Source organism: Odocoileus virginianus, chromosome 2 (assembly GCF_023699985.2).
Source record: "Odocoileus virginianus isolate 20LAN1187 ecotype Illinois chromosome 2, Ovbor_1.2, whole genome shotgun sequence".
In the NCBI taxonomy this organism is placed as follows: Eukaryota; Metazoa; Chordata; class Mammalia; order Artiodactyla; family Cervidae; genus Odocoileus; species Odocoileus virginianus.
The window spans coordinates 64,274,930-64,293,050 of NC_069675.1; the positions used below are offsets into that span (position 1 = coordinate 64,274,930).

The 18,121-nt window shown below is 38.5% G+C and overlaps 1 protein-coding gene across 1 annotated transcript in view; it reads right to left on the reverse strand.

The window, feature by feature from the left end:
- Window positions 1-9,855: 9,855 nt before the first annotated feature.
- The window catches only part of GFPT1 (glutamine--fructose-6-phosphate transaminase 1), a 61,249-nt gene continuing 52,983 nt past the window's right edge, over window positions 9,856-18,121 (reverse strand). The window contains exons 18-19 of the mRNA XM_020878611.2: window positions 17,213-17,374; window positions 9,856-16,049 (exon numbers count right to left, since the gene is read on the reverse strand). Of these exons, the coding sequence (XP_020734270.1) occupies window positions 16,005-16,049; window positions 17,213-17,374 (207 nt within the window). The 3' untranslated portion in view covers window positions 9,856-16,004. The remainder of the gene's footprint in view (window positions 16,050-17,212; window positions 17,375-18,121) is intronic.

Consider the following 18,121-nt stretch of genomic DNA (forward strand, 5'->3'; position numbering starts at 1 on the left):
TCCCCTTTTGTGCTTCAGTTCAAAAAAGTAGGATTTTTCTTTACTAATAACCAAATGAGTCCTCTTACAACACAGGAGCTTGTTACAGCTTTACATGTGATTGGATGTGGGTGCCATCTCGGGCAATGGCAATATGAAGCATAGTTGTCTGGGAGGGCTCAGTGCTCTTAAGAGAGGCTGAGAAGTCAGGGAGGTGGAGTACGTGTTTTGTCAGACACATGAACTGAATTAAAATGGCAGTCGATACTTCTGAAGGCTCAGTGGAGGCTGGTCCTATAGACTTTAGACCCATGAGAAGCCTGTGTGACATGATCATATTGCAGGTTAATCTCTCTTCCAATCATTAGACCCCTCTCTCCCTTACACTTCAAGGTGGAAATACTCAACGCTTGATTTTTGAAGTGTATAGGGTGCCTGAAAACAGCCTCCCAAAATAATAAAATTCTACTCAAGTCCAAATGGCTTGAACTAGCTACATGCAAAGAGAAGAGGCCCCTGTGGATTGAAGATTATTAAATATGAAGTATGTTTGTCAGGAAAAACCTTTGTTTATATAAACAGTAGAAGCACCACCATGGTAACCCTGCTTGGTTTACAGCCTAAAGCCTCCCAGCCAAATTCCCGCCTCCTTTTTCACTGCTAGCCTACATTTTTTAAAAACATCCCCAGCCAAAATTCCATGATCTGCCTGCTGGGTTTCCAGGCTCAGAAAATGTCATTTAAAAAGTAGTGGGGGAACCAGTTGCAACCACGTCCAAAGCTTCTAAATGAAAACTCATTTCTCTTTCTCTTTCTCTCTCTCTCCATCTCACCCTCTCTCTTTCTCATACACACACACACACACACACACACACACACACACACACACACATTTTGTTTGCCAGTTACAGTATGCTTTTCCTTTTTTATGTAACCAAAGTTTCCTTGGGCCCCACAAGCCTGCAGGACCAATGAAATAACATCAGCATACAGGCAGCTGTAATCCGTATTCTGGGTTTTTCTCCTACCTGCTCACAGAATAACTTAAGGGGTGTACTTAGAGGTGCCCCTGAACAAATCCAATGTGAAACAGTGCAGCCTCTCTCTCAATGGTGTCCACAGGGTCCCCATCACCTCTGCGCTCTCCCTGGAAGTCAGGGGACCCAGTGGTGTGTGGTGGAACTCCAGAGAAGCCCTCGCATCCCTTGATGTTCTGCTCAATTAACACGCATCAAACCAGGCTACTGTGCCCACTGATTGTCTTATTAGCGTCTGTAGCAGAAGATGTCCCTGCCATCCAAAGAACCCAGCCACATATCCAAAGGCCAGTCCAAGTGGTGGCGCCTGGCGTGTCTCAGGATACCCTCGCCTCCAGCGACTTAGGTCAAAGCATCCAGTCTAATCCACAGGAGGCTGCTCAGGCCCTCACCCGAACAGGCATCTAGGGGCCCCGCCTACCAGCTCAGACATGTCCCGGCATGTCTGACCCACTTACACCCAAGTGGGGAACTCCAATCCCGCCAACAGGAGAGACCTTTAGAGAATGCAGCAGTGACATCCACCCTCTCCATCTGCCGCCTGAGGCTGATGGTCTGGGCCCAAGCCCTGGGGGAAAGGATTGCTCTACTCCAGGAGAAAAGTACATTGACATCAGATTATTTTCCAAAAGCGTTTCCCACTTCTTAACATTTGCCACATTGCATTCCACGTTCCAGTTTTCAAAAGGACAGAAAGTGTTAGTCGCTCAGTAATGTCGACTCTTTTGCGATCCCATGGTCTGTAGCCTGCCAGGCTCCTCTGTCCATGGGATGTCCCAGGCAAGAGTACAGGAGTGGGTAGCCATTTCCGGGGTATTGATAATATTGATAAAAAGGGAAATTAACTGAATCAAGAACTTTATTATTTTCAAATGGATTTATGATTGAGCATTGTTTGGCTTTTACCTGAAATGTTCTCGTTGAGACACCAGGAAATCAGGTCTGAGAGATACAGTGAGGGTGCAATACACAAAGTTATTTATTAAGTTTGGTCACGTTTTAGATTTCTTTTTTTTTTTAAACCTGGCTTACTAGAGTTTTGCTTACTATTTAAAGTTCTTAATTTAATAGAGAATAAGTAATACCTTCTCTCTGTATTACCTACTTCTCATTCACATTTCTGGTAAGTTACCCCTTCCATATGTTACATGTATTACATATGTTACATATGTTATATACATTACAGGATTAAAAGTCCTTTTATAGATATTTTCTCAGGTAATAAGTGTTTAAGAGCTTCATGACCCCAGTTCACCCTCTTCGATCTCAACTCAGGCTTCAATTCATACATTTCCAACTCAGCCAAGGGCATGTGGGAGCCAAAAATGCCTTTTAGAGAAGGGCAGACTGGCTTCTGCTGATGTGTTTCCATCCAAGTGTCACACCAAGAAAATGAAGCCTCTGCTCAGCTCTTCATGAACTGGAGAGCTCTGCATGAACTTCAGTTCTCTGCTTAGAACGGCATGAACTCCTGCAAGAAAAGAAGAGCTAAATACCTGTCTGCATAAATTAAACCTTTTACATCATTACTTTCTTCAGTGTGGTAAATATTTGAATGTGTGTGTACAAAGTCACTTCAGTCGTGTCCAGCTCTCTGTGACCCTGCAGACTATAGCCCACCAGCCACCTCTGTCCATAGGATTCTCCAGGCAATAATACTGAAGTGGGTTGCCATACCCTCCTCCAGGGGATCTTCCTGACCCAGGGATCGAACCCACATCTCCACGTCTCCTGCATTGGCTGGCAGATTCTTTATCACTAGTGCCAGAATAACTATATTAATAATTTGATACCAACTCCAATGTGGGAGCAGGAGTGTTCCCCACGCCACCAAGCAATTAATTCATTTCTGACACTATCTACTCAGAAAGAGTATCAGAGGTCACAGGACAAGGGCTCAATCCCACAAGACTTTAGATGCCAATCACAAACCTGAGGTATTACCTATGCTTCTCATTGGCTACAAATCGGAGTTCCCATGACTCCTCCTTGCATGCGTACATAACACGTCACTTCAGTTGTGTCTGACTCTTTGCAACCCCATGGACTGTGACCCTCCAGTCTCCTCTGTCCATGGGGTTCTCCAGGCAGGAATACTAGAGTGGGTTGTCGTGCCCTCCTCCAGGAGATCTTCCCGATCCAGAGGTCAAACTTGCATCTCTTACGTCTCCTACATTGGCAGGCAGGTTCTTTGCCACTAGGGCCATCTGGGACTCCTCCTGGGGTTCAGGTAATTTGGTAGACCAGCTCACAGAACTCAGGAAACCTGTTTACTCACCAGGTTACTGATTTACAAAGAATATCAAAGAATATGAATCAGAAAGAAGAGACGCACAAGGCGAGGCACGGGGAAGGGGCATGGAACGCCTATGCTCTCCCAGCATCTCCATGTGTTCACCAACCCAGCAGCTCTCCAAACACCATCCTTTGGGGATTTCCAGAGGCTTCATCACACAGGCAGGGTTGATTAATTAACTGGCCATTATTGACTGTTTCAACCTCCCGCCCCTCTCCCCTCCCTCGAAATCAGAGGATGGACTAAAAATTCTAACCCTCTAATCATGTGGTTGGCCACCAGGCACCATCCTGAGGTGACCAGGAGTTTTTCTAAAGTCACCTCATTAATACAAGAGCATCTTATGATGCTCATCACTCAGGAAATTCTTAGGAGCTCTGTGCCAGAGACTAGACAATACATATCTATTATAAATCACGAAACCACAATATACAAGGTATTTTTCTCTTATTATTTCACTCAGAATCAGATCTGCAGGAGGACAGAGTGCTCCCTCTTATACCATGGTCTAAAGAATAGACTTAAGTAGGTCAGCCCATGCACATAAAGAGATAAATGGTTACTGAACATTGTAATGAATGTTTCCTCCAGGGAGACAGAGCCATGCTCACATACACTCTTGCTCAAGGTTGTACAATGGATCCAATGAAGCTATGAGATCTAAGGGTGATGGTTCTCAAAGTGTGGATCTCGACCACCTATAGCCAGGTTATCTTTGGTGATTATTAGAATTGCAGATTCCTGGGCTGCAACTCTACTCACTGAATCACAGTCTCTGCTGTTGACCTGAGAATCTGCAGTTTAATAGGCTTCTTAGCACTTTAAAGCTCAAGAACTACTTCCCCAAGGTCTAAAAGGAGACATGTCTCTAAGGAAGATGTGGTAGTCTCTCTTTGTAAAACTGTATTGGGAATCAGTGATGACCAATCAGGTCCTTTAGGAGTTAGACTTGTACACATTTAAGCCCCAAATTCACATTACTTAACAACAACAACAACAACAAATCTCAAACCATGAATGCAGAAAGCAAAATTCTGAACAGGTAGAGTCTTAGGCACCTCACAGAAATAAATGCAAAACTTCTCTGAAGGAAGCCGTCTTCAACCTAGGCTTCAAAGAATTCCCAAAAGTAATTCACTGGGGAACTCACAGTCAAACTGAACAAAGCACAGGAAGAAATAAATCATTAGGAGTGCATATCAGCAGAAATAACAGACTATCCAGACACTGGAAATATCAGGCATAGACTTAAAAGTAATTTCTACATCATGCTTAAAGAAGTAAAAATGAGGTTGAAAAAAGCTTCAAGGAAGAGAAGATAATGACCAAAGTTGAAAAATAACCAAAAAGTAAATGTGTATATATATATATATGTATATATATATATATACACACACCCACACATGTATACATATGTATGTATATAATTATGCTAAATACACAAATATGTTTGTATTAAATATTATATAAATATATTTATAATAAATATTAAGTATTTAAAGAGAGAGAGATAAAAATCATTGAAATTTTAAAAGTCAGTGGATTGACTGTCATCAGGCACAAAGGAACTTTCTGGGGAGATAAAAATATTCTACAACTGAAATGTGATGACTGTTACACAACTATAAGTTCACAAAAACTTATCAGTTCTACAGTAAAAAGGGATAAAACTTATGGTATATAAGGTAAAAGTTGCTCAGTCACGTCCGATTCTTTGCAACCCCATGGACTATACAGTCCATGGAATTCCCCAGGCCACAATACTGAAGTGGGTAGCCATTCCCTTCTCCAGGGAATCTTCCCAACCCAGGGTCTCCCACATTGTGGGCAGATTCTTTACCAGCTGAGCCACAAGGGAAGCCCAAGAACAGTGGAGTGGGTAGCCTATCCCTTTCTCCAGCAGATCTTCCTGACACAGGAATCAAACCAGGGTCTCCTGCATTGCAGGCAGATTTTTTACCAACTGAGCTACCAGGGAAGCCCTTTATGGTATATAAAGTAGTCCTTAATAGTTGTTTAAAAAGAAAGCTCAAAGAATTGCCTTCAAAACAAATTAGACACAGATGAGAGTAAACAGATTAGAAGAAATCATTTGGAATGATTCACAGAGACAGAAAGATGGAAAATACACCTGAGAGGATAAGAGAGGCATAGAGAATAGGATGAGATGATCTAACTTATGTCTAATCAGGTAATGACCAAATAGAAGCAGAAGATATTAAGAAGAGGTGGCAAGAATATGCAGAACTATACAAAAAAGATCTTAATGACCTGAATAACCACAATGGTGTGATCACTCACCTACAGCCTGACATCCTGGAGTATGAAGTCAAGTGGGCCTTAAGAAGCATTACTATGAACAAAGCTAGTGGGGTGATGGAATTCCAGCTGATCTAATTAAAATCCTAAACAATGCTGTGAAAAAGTGCTGCACTCAACATGCCAGCAAATTTGGAAAACTCAGCAATGTCCACAGGACTGGAAAAGGTTAGTTTTCATTCCAATCCCAAAGAAGGGCAATGCCAAAGAATGTTCAAACTACTGCACAATGACACTCATTTCACATGCTAGCAAGGTAATTCTCAAAATCATTCAAGCTAAGCTTCAACAGTACGTGAATTGAGAACTTCCAGATGTATAAGCTGGGTTTCAAAGAGGCAGAAGAACCAGAAATCAAATTGCCAGCACACACTGGATCATGGAGAAAGCAAGGGAATTCCAGAAAAATATCTACTTCTGCTTCATTGACTACACTAAAGCCTTTGACTGTGTGGAACACAAATTTTTTAAAAAATAGGAATATCACACCACCTTACCTCTCTCCTGAGAAACTTGTATGCAGGCCACGAAGCAACAGTTAAAACCAGACATGGAACAACGAACTGGTTCAAAATGGGAAAGAAGTATGACAAGGCTGACAAGTAGGACAAGTATATTGTCACCCTGCTTATTTAACTTATCTCTAATTGCTTTCAAGGTCTCTTTTTCTGTGGTTTTGAAACAATGTATCTATGAATGAAATTTCTTCTAATGCTCTGGATTTTGGGGGCTCCCTAAATCCCTTGGACTGCAAGGAGATCCAACCAGTCCATCCTAAAGGAGATCAGTCCTGGGTGTTCATTGGAAGGACTGATGCTGAAGCTGAAACTCCAATACTTTGGCCACCTCATGCAAAGAGTTGACTCACTGGAAAAGACCCTGATGCTGGGAGGGATTGGGGGCAGGAGGAGAAGGGGACAACAGAGGATGAGATGGCTGGATGGCATCACTGACTCAATGGACATGGGTTTGAGTAAACTCCGGGAGTTGGTGATAGACAGGGAGGCCTGGCGTGCTGCGATTCATGGGGTCACAAAGAGTTGGACACGACTGAGCAACTGAACTGAACTGAAATTCCATAATTTGCCTTTAATCTGGTCTAGGAAATTCTCTGAAAAGCTTTGACTCATTTTCTATAACTCTTAGCTTCATCAAACCTTCTTCAGACCTTCTTTCAGTTCCCTAATTCTCTCTTCATTATGTCTATTTATCCATCCTAATTACTACATCTAATTTTTAGTCCTGAACTCTGCCTGGACATTCTCTTATTCATCATACATATATAATTCTGTCTTATTCCCACATTTCTTCTGATACTTTCAATTTCTGCAGTCTTTGAAGGTTTGATTCTGTCATTTGTTATTTCTTCTCTTGCTTATGTATGATGGCATGTTTGTGATTTTGGATTTGAGCTTGTTTCTTGGAATACTAGTGGGAATGCTTTGAGATTTGTGTTAAAATCACACTCCTCCAGCAAGGATTTGGGGTTGCTTCCTGGGACTCCATCAACTCGGAATCACCGTGAAAGAAATTCAGTTTGAGGCTTTTTAGGACATAGGGGTATGGCAAACTTCTACACAAAACCTACGTGGAAATTAGCTGTGCTAAGGAATTCCCATGTCAGCTTTCTCTCTAATCCACAACCTTCAGTTGAGGCCTACATTTTCTTCACAATAACTCTGACAATTTTATTTCCTAATTTACTCTTTTGCCAAGCATGTCATTTTCCATTTTGGTTGACTTCCCCACCTTTCTCCAACCCATGGCTTAATTTCCCATCTCCCATACGTGACCCATTAAAACTGAATGATCTAGTCAGCAAGATATTAACCAATGCCCCCCTCTCCTAGAGTAACTATCAGCTTCAGTACTTGTCTTACTTTTTGTGTCTTAGAATTCTTTTTCTTCTTAATACCTCACATTAAACGATATAAAGGAAATGCGGGGTTTTTTGCATTTTTATACAGCATTAAAATTTGTACTAGGAAGTTCCTCAGGTCATTTAGTCTACCATATTGTCAGAAATTTTTGCTGTTATCATTTTTCACATATATAGACCCCCCAGCTTAAGTATAAGAATGGGTGGGAGCTTGAAGAGGTTTAAGGAGAGAAGCAAAAGGTTCTGGCAAATATCACAAATATCTGAGTGCTGGCTGAGAGCTAAGGAAGCACAAAACAGGTAACAGAAGAGAAAATGTACATATTTGTAAGTAGGTATCTGCTTGCATGTATTTATATAATAAAACTATGGACTTTTGTACAAATAAGGGACTTAGTAGCAATGCATATTGTTTTTCCTTGATATGTATACATTTATATAATTAGTCAACTTTTCTCCTTTCTACTTCCAATTATTCCACTTAAGACTATATAAGACTTTTATATCAAGGGAGATTGTTTTTAAGGATAAAGAACAAACATCACACAGAGATGGATAGAGAAATTCATGAAATTTATCTCTTCTTGGGAAGAAGTTGAGAATATCTTTATTTCAACAGGGATAGGTGCTGCATATCAGGCAGAATCATGATATTCTTTTTGTGTTTTGGAATCTTAAATATGGATACCAGGGTAGTAAAGATGCCGTGTATTCCCAAGGGTGAACTGTGATGGACAACATCTGTTGAATATTCTATATATACTATACCCACCCTTCTACATTCTCCCTCCTACTGGATACTTGTACACAGAGATCCCATTCGATTTCTCCAGTGAGAGTCATTTGAACACAATTTGGAAGGAAAAAGAAAAGTACAAATAATATTCTCCAGTGGCAACTGTGAACAGACTAATAAGCATCAGACAGCTAATGTGGGACTTGCCAATATCTTCCAAGCATCTTTCTGAGAACCCACCCTGGTGCTATGGACAGCTAAGATCACCAACAGAAGCCCCCCGCAATTCCTGCAGATTTGTTTCCTCCCTGATCTGCATTTCTCAGACCTAATGCCTGTGTAAACCCAATTCTCATATTAAATCCTTTCTTACTGGAAATGCCAGTAGTGATTTATGATTTCTTGACCAAACTCTAACTCAGCAAGCAAAGGCATTGAAAGAAAAAATAAGGGGTAAAATGCTATTTAGAGTATAACTTAGGGGGAGCCAGTATTTTACTAGCCAACTACTATGGCAGTCATGGGCTCAGGCACAGATACATGTTGTTTATGCTGAGCTCATCTATCCTCAGTGGTGGTTCAGTTGCTAAGTCGTGTACGACTCTTACGACCCCGTGGACTATAGCCTGCCAGGCTCCTCTGTCCATGGGATTTTCCAGGCAAGAATGCTGGAGTGGATTTCCATTTCCTTCTCCAGGGGATCTTCCCAACCCAGGAATCGAACTCAGGTCTCCTGCATTGCAGGCAGATTCTCCACCAACTGAGCTATGAGGGAAGCTCATCTATCCTTAGGTCCTTCTCATATGATCTGTATATCTGGTGTACCCAGTACACTGGGCAACATAAGGTAAGACGGACAAAAAAAGCAACGGTTGGCTGTTAAATTTTGTGAAGAGATTATCTATTTAAATAATGATCTAATTTTCAGGCATCCTATTTGAGCACAAGCTAAGCCATTATAGATTCTTTAATTTAAAAAATATTAACATTAAAAATCAGCTCCATCTTCTGATAGGGTGACTATCAACATTCTCAGAGCAGCCCCTACTTTGTTTCAGCGTATTAAGCCCAAACAAGTTGAGAACCATTAACTTAAGAACATCACACTGAAGAGACCAATGTTTAACTAATATAAACATATATAAAGGCAGACTGATAAATGAATGGAAAGGAAATAACTACAGTTCTATGCAGAGAGCACTTCTCCAATTGTTTACAATCTCCATTTTTTATTCCGTATTTCCATAAGGCAGCTAACTTTTCTCTATCTTGGGGAATCTCGGGAATTTGCAAATAAATTGATATAAACCTGTCTTTTCTGTCAAGAAAACAAACTCAAAGTATTTAAATTATTAATGTTGTGCCAGTAAAGTCAATTCTGATTTCAGAGACCAGTATATTTTTCCACTTCACTTAAAGCACAAAGAGACAACCTATATGAGTAAGTTTTAAAATTGTCTCTTTCAAAGAAAGAAATGCTTTGAACTTCAGTAACACATGATTCCAAGATAATAACCAAGAACTTCAGACAGAAAACCTACAAAGATCTCCCACAGTTCCTTGGTTTCTCCACAGCAGCAGTAAAAGTAAATTAAGAATAAAATCAATATTGGATTTACAATTTTATTCAAAGGATGAATACAAAACAGAAAGAGATAAAATTCAAAGCAAATATACTCAATATTTCAAAACAATTCTACACACAAAGCAAATAGGGGGAAAAAAACCACCAAAAGCCCCCATAAATCACACTGGCTAGATACATTCAAGTCTAACACAGAAAGAAACTTGAATTTAATGCAATTTTGCTTACCTAGAAACTGAAAAGTTTTTATTGTCTCAGATTATTTTCCATCCCAGTGTGGGGCATTCTTTGAAGACAAAGCTTTCTAATTGAGTCCATCTCACATTGACCTTGCCATAGTAAAACATCCTTGCTGTTGCCACACTGGCATTTCCCTAATGTCAACAACAGTGTCACCTAAAAGGGGCTGTTTGCAGAAACAAACTGTAGTGATCCTGACAGATCTAGACCTTTGAAGTTTGCCTATTGCATGACAATCTAAAATTAATGGACATCAACCTTTGGGTCTCACAAATTAAGAATACATTAGTTAAGAACATGTGATCATTTGCCTTTTAGGTACAATGGATCTAGAACTCGGGAATTCTGGCCATTTTCCTTCTAAGATCACACAGTATTTATCTCCATTTCAAAACATACAAAGCTGAGTGACAGAGGCAAAAATTAACCCCTAAAGATCCCCCAGGTGTAAAATTGCTGTGAGTTCCACAATATAACTTATTTGCATTGTTGGAAATAATGCAATACTCACTATACTACAGAAATTAAAAACATATGAAACCATGCCAATTGCTTTCCTAACAGGCATAAATGTTTTACTTTTTATAAACATATATAAAGGCAGATTGTTAAATGAATGGGAAGGAAATAGCTACAGTTCTATCCAGAGAACACTTCTTCAGTTGCTTACAAGCTCCACTTTTTATTCCATATTTCAATTACATATCCATGCTCCATATTCAAATATTTTTTGAAATATGGAAAAGGAAATCTGGCTACATAACAGCATTCTTTATGAAAAAATACACGTGTGAACTTTATGAATCATGTTAACATGAAGACCACAAACATATCTTTTCAACTGTGGAAATAATCTCTTGTATACATACTAACCAAAAAGACAGTAATAAATTTTGTCTGGTCAAATGACCTATAACCTGGCGACTTATGACAAGATTAGTTTTGATCTCCAGGATGCTTGTTAAAGCTAGCTAATAAAGTTTCTACAGCATTTTCTAAAATGAGATAGAACAGTTTAACCATGGATAATGAGAGAAACTTAATAAGGACTTCTTTTGCTCATCCAAAAAATTAAAGAACTTACTTTCCCTTAAATTCACTCCAATGAAAAGTGGCCTCTTAATTTCTAGGGAAATTATTTCTTGGCCTTTAAAAGTACTCAGTAAATACTTACTGATAGTGAATTGAAGAGGATTTAAAGGAAACTTTTCACTAGAAGCAAAGTGAAATTTTACATTAAAAATGGGCCTGTGGAAAAAATGACTCATGCTGATGTGGCAGCCCCAGGCTTTACTGCAGAGCAACACAGAGCAAGAGGGAGAGGAGAGACGGCTCGAGTCTACGGGGGCAACACAGCACACCCACTCATCCAAAGCCTGCTGGGCGCAACTCTGTCTCCTGCAAAACACAGCAGTGCTGCAAGCACTAAGCGTAGAGAGTTTTAGCTCGCTGTTTATAAAAGGATCCTGTAAAAGGACTCTTTGTTCTACAATTAATAGACTGCCAGAGATGATAGAAACTTTAGATTTGGAGAATATGCTGTTGTACTATTCACCCCTCCTAAACACCCTTCTTTTGCAACAATCAACAACTTAAAAGTTGCTGATCACTGTATACACGCTAGAAACAACATATTCTCATAAAAAGTTCTAAAAGACTTGAATAAGTATAATATTAACAGAGCATAACATCAGAAAAAGTAGAGCCTTTGTTTTATCTAATGATCCTTTTAAAAGTAATTGGGATGTTGGAGTGAAGACATGACTTCTGAATATAAATGTAATATTTCTTCTTTTTAAAAGCAACAGTAATGAATAAACTTTTAGCATCAAAAATGTTTACTGACAACTAAAGTAAATACTGGCTACATTCTTAGTACAGTAAAATCTTTAACACAATGACAAACAAGTATATACTTCAAATATTGGCAAATTGCTTAAAAATGTAATTCTCAGCAAGATTTGGGTAACTTATTCACAGTTCGGAATTACAGTCATTAGACTGAGAAGACATGAGGACGAAATGACTAAGTGGCTCAGTAAACTAAACATTCATCTTAAACAATAGAAAACTGAAACAAAGCCAGGATGATTCTAAAATTTCCAGCTCAAAAGAAATATAACTTAAACAAATATGAAAAGTTTTATTTAAGCAAAAAAAAATTTCTACTGCAGAACAGTTTTAAAAGGCTAACAGGATCATTTCTATATTCATTCTGAAAACTAGTGTAGTAAGAAAGGTAATTTGAGATTTCTTAAAAAGTTCTCATTAGTCATTATTTATCATATATTCCGTAACATTGATATCAAGTTACTATAGATTCACAAGTTAAAATGGCATAACTTGACAGTTTTGCTAGTTAACTATGATTTTTATTTTAACCGTGGATACTATCAGTTCAAAGCTAATATTATCCGTCCTATTGGTTATCATCATGGATGTAAAGAGAGTTAAACTCGTCAAGCTAGAGAAACACTGACATATTAACAATCTTTAAATATTGCGGGGGGGGGGGGGAATAATTTAATTGTTACAATTTTTAACTTGAGGCTCTAAGACAACAAAACAAAGAAAGTAATCTGAAATACATTTTCACAAGTAAAACACTACCTGGTATTCTGATATAAAAAAATCTATTAAATATGTGGCTATAACACTTTTTTAGCTATCTTTACCATTCCCTTCAATTTCTTTGGCCTTCATAAATTCAATGTGAGCTCTGAATTCTTTTTAAATAAACATTTTCAATGACATTGTTCTCATTAGAAAAATCACTTAAGCTGTAGCATATAATAATTAACCTCTGTCTTCCCCTTTTACTGCTATAGTATATAGCCTAATTAAAAAGAGAGAGACAAAGGAAACTGACCCCAAAGGACTTCTTAAAATATGTTTGTTAAGGTAAACATTTCAGATAGTTTTCCCTCTTTCAAGAGTTACTAGAAATATGTCAAAGGAATATAACCAAGGAGCTAAAGGGGTTCCATAATTAACTCAGGTCAAGAGATCTGTATTCAAAAGGTTAAGACAATATCATCTCAGAAACATCTTTCTAAGAACCTTAAAGAAAATCTTTATTAGCTCTCTAACCAACAGTCTCACCTACATGTCACCTGTGTCAGTTTCCTTTTAGCTGTGATGCCTGTTTTCACCTTGTATCTAAATCTAACAACCGCTGTTCCTTACAGTACTACAGACACAGGGATTTATTGCCTGTGGTAACAGCTAACTCTGCAAAATGTACTTCACCTCTTAGGAACATGATATACACCAAAACTTGAACCATCATTTAAATGAACAAATTCACTCCCAACATTTAAAAGCTCAACTCCATTTTGCCACTCTCTCACCCTGTACCTTCCAATGACCCGAGTCTCCAGGAGCGATAAGTACACCGGGAGACAGGTGGACTTTAAACAGGCTGTATTTTTCAGTTTCTGGCACAGTGACTTTCACATAATATGCTGCTGACTGAGTTATAACAAGCCAAAAACAGTTAACATCAACTTTCCTCCAACTATTTATTCCTATGGCATAGGTGATTTAAAAAGACAGAAAAGCTGACTGATGCCAAAGTAACAATCATTTACTGGGCCACGTGTTACATGCTAACATGACCCTTGGCCTAAAAAGGACTCATGGCCTGGGTAAAGAGTACTAAGTTATACACAAGTGAATTTAAATTTTAAATGTACTACAAGGATTTTTTATATGAAGGACTACTTTTGTAGAATATCTTTCTCAAAAAATGATTTTCTTATACTTATTACATTGGTTTTATCTGAGCATCCACACTTACTAGCAGTTTGCCTCATTACAGTATTTTGTGTTCATAATTCATAAAAGCATCTAAAAACCACTACATTAAACAGTGTAGGAAGCAAGAAAAAGGGGTAGGGAAGAAAAACGATGTTTGTTTGGAAAATACCACTTCTTTTTTCTTACTATTGGTTTTTGAGATTTGATTTAGAACTTATCCTAGCCTGTAGTGTATCTGTGTGTGTCTGAGAGTGAGAAAGACACAAACACACACACAAAGAGGGAGAGGAAACAGACTGGAAACTAACGACTGACTTCACATACCAGTTTCACTTAGAAAGCTAATCTGAACTTCAGAAATGCTACAAATCATGCTCATAAAAATGCTTAAATAACATAGTTAAGGATGACACTACACACATACTAAAACTAGCAGTCTACACAAAATACTACTACAAACAATTAAAATAGATAATCAATTTATACCTGTAGTAGCTATATAATGAAATGAATAGTAATCCTATTTCATTTTTTTTATTTCATTTTTAAAACAGGTTTCTAGTCTCAATCTAAGAGTCTTTCTGCATTACCTTAAAATATGCCAATTCTTTCTCTAATGTTAACACAAGGCAGAATTCTGTGCTTCTCTTACAATAGCTACTAGAAGTTCAAACACAGAAAATGGAAAAGGCTCAGCTAACTTTAATAGGCTAAATATCTTACCTTCTCAATTTAAAAATGAAAACTTCTGAAGGAAAAGGACTTAACCAAAACATAAACACACTGCCTTGTAATGCCCAAGATGTTGCCAGAAAGCTCCGTGAAGAAATCATTATTCATAATTTTTGGGTGTCAAACTAGTATTCTACTCTAAATTTTGTAATCTAAGTTGTTAAGTTTCCATTTCTGACACTAGCCTAAGCTGAAGGCACCTCAATATCACTTTTACATTTACATTTCCTTCATTCCTAAGTGTATTTCAGGGGTAAAACACAGAATATTCAGAGAGAAAAATGTTACATAATCCTTCACTAATATAAGTGTAAAGCAGATAGCTTTTTCTAATTTTAGCCCATCATATACATTTAGCCAAATTTTAGTCAAAAGACTTGCAAATCTTCCAAACAACTGCAAGGAGTTTCCAAATTGGCATGAAGGTACTACAGTTTGATTCAACAAAGCAGTAAAGGGAAGTTAAAATTAACTGTAAGGAATTCTTCTCTGGGACAAAACTGAAGAGAATTCTGAACATCAGTATATTGATTTCAGATATTTGATAGCAACTCTATGTGGTGATTTCAAAGAACAAGATAGAATGTCCTTCAGCAGTAATTTTTTAAAAGAAACTACAGATACAAGGAAACCAAAACCACTTTTAGGAGATTAAAAAAAAAAAAAAACAAGTAGGATATCCAACTTATCTGCACCCCATCTTCAAATTTAAAATCATATTAAAAGTCAGCTATTCAAAGCAGCTCAGATTTAAAGTCTGTGCTATGAAATTGTGCGAGCATTCTCTGCTAAAGACTGGAGAAAACCAATGCACTACTATACTTCTTAGCTTCCTAAGAAACCTTGATTTACAGAAAACAGGCAATAAATCTGAGAGACTAAGGTTAACGGAGATAGAAATCCCATGAAGAAATTTTCAGTTTTTAAGTTTCAAAGACTGATTTAAAAACAAAACAATAAATTTCAAAATAATCATGGCATTTTCTCTTTATAACTTAGCAAAACCTTAATTAAATATCCAAGTACATTGTCACTGGCTTTAAATATTCCAATTAAACACACTTTCCAATTAAACACACTTTCATTGCCCTGAATGAAATATGAATGTATGCCTGAAACAAATGCCAATTATTTTAATAACACACAATCCTTTCAGTTTGAAGTGGAGGGTCCCAAAATCCAACACTCAGCATCCTTTAAAAAAAAATGAGAGCTAAATCTCTCTGATACCGATACCAACATAGATTCCACTATTCAAACTCCCCCACAAATCACTGGAAAATATGAGGTAATTTCACAAAAATCATAAATTGAATGGAATAATTATAACTGATATATAAATAAGGATTTACTAAAAAAGGCTTAAAGGGGTGATATCTTAAATCAAGTTTTAAATACAAAAGGTGTCTTGTGTTGTTTAATCGCCCAGTTTCAGATGCTTCTTATTCTACGGTTACAGATTTGGCAAGATTCCGAGGGAAATCAACCTGCAAAAAAAAGGAGTAAGATTTGAGAGATGATACAAACTGGGGTGGGGGCCACTTGGGGACGGCTGCTATCAGCAAATTATTTTTGCTTATACAAACATAAAAACAGCCCTGTCCTGGTGGTCCAGGGCTAAGACTCTGCACTCCCAATGTAGGGGCCTGGGTTCGATCCCTGGTTGGGAACTAGATCCCGCAAGCCAACTAAGAGTTACCATGCTGCAACTAAAGATCTTGCATGTCACAACTAAGAGCTGCTGCAGCCAAATAAATAACCAAAGAAATCCATAAAAATAGAAAACAACTTGTTCATTAACCATCTTTACTAGAGACTACAAAGAATTTGATTAGAAATACAGTAATATAATGCATCTTAAAACAACCTGAAATCAATTCAGAACAAGAATTTCAAAGGAGCCAGTTCAGCACATGGAAAACTCCTGTGGTCTTCTATGAGCTGGCATCCCTCTCCCGGGACACTAGAAATGTGTAAGAGTGGGATGTTTTTGTTTGTTTTCCAGCATTCTCTGTGTGTTTATTTTTTTATACAAACTACAATAGAAAGATACATTTTAGTACATTTTTAGCTGTATGTGATTTTGGAATAAATTCTTTATATTAAGTGGAAATTGAGCAGAAGGAGCCCTTTTGACTTGAATCTATGTTAAAATCTTTTAAACACAGATTAATCCATTTTTCTGCCCTCAGAAAATGTGGAATGATAAGTACAACTGGACCCTCAAGAGTAAAGCTCAGAGGCAGTTAATGCAGTCCTCCTAATAGAAAAATAATAGTGACTGCCACAGAGACTGTTAAGAGTAGAATGTTTTGATTGTCACTGTGGTTGTCACAATGAATGAGGGACCAGGAATGCTGAGAGTCCTTCAATGTGTGAGGAAATCCCAAAGAATTTCCAATAGCTACCCCACTGAGAAACACAGAAGGAAAACAGGTGGAAGGTCCCCAAGGAGGTAATCTCCACTCATGGAGCTAACGACCAAGATTCCTTCAGGTTCCATGGGTGTGAAAATGTCAGGATGTAACCTACAAAACTGGGCCATGGAACTACAACAGGTGACAGATGTATGTATGATGGAATTATCAAATTCTATTGCTAAAACCTTGGAAGGAAACTATCTAAATTTCCACAGTGGTCCATCACTCACATCGTAACCTCTCAGCACAGCCAGGTGGAAGGCCAGCAGCTGTAAGGGGATCACGCTGAGAATGCCCTGCAGGCAGTCCACCGAGTGGGGCACCTTGATGGTTCTCTTTGTGTTCTTTATGGTCTCGGTGTCCTCCTTGTCACAGATCACCACGGGCCGTCCCTGGGAGAGAGACCACATGCACGATCACTGGTTAAGCAAAAGCAGGGCTGTAACACATGAACATGCACACTGTGCACTGCACAATTCAATGTGGCCTCACTGATACCAGTTCAGCCGCTCAGTTGTGTCCGACTCTTTGCGACCCCATGGAGTACAGTACGCCAGGCCTCCCTGTCCATCACCAACTCCCGGACTGTACTCGGACTCATGTCCATTGAGTTGGTGATGCCATCCAACCATCTCATCCTCTGTCGGCCCCTTCCCCTCCCGCCTTCAATCTTTTCCAGCATCAGGGTCTTTACAAATAAGTCAGTTCTTCACATCAGTGGCCAAAGTATTGGAATTTCAGCTTCAACATCAGTCCTTCCAATGAATATTCAGGACTGATTTCCTTTAGATGGACTGACTGGTTGGATCTCCATGCAGTCCAAGGGACTCTCAGAGTCTTCTCCAACACCACAGTTCAAAAGCATCAAGGCTTCAGCACTGAAGCTTTCTTTATAGTCCAACTCTCACATCCATACATGACTACGGGAAAAACCATAGCCTTGACTAGATGGACCTCTGTTGGCAAAATAATGTCTCTGCTTTTTAATATGCTGTCTAAGTTGGTCATAACTTTTCTTCCAAGGAGCAAGAGTCTTTTAATTTCATGGCTGCAGTCACCATCTGCAGTGATTTTGGAGCCCAAAAAAATACTCTGTCACTGTTTCCCCATCTATTTGCCATGAAGTGATGGGACCAGAT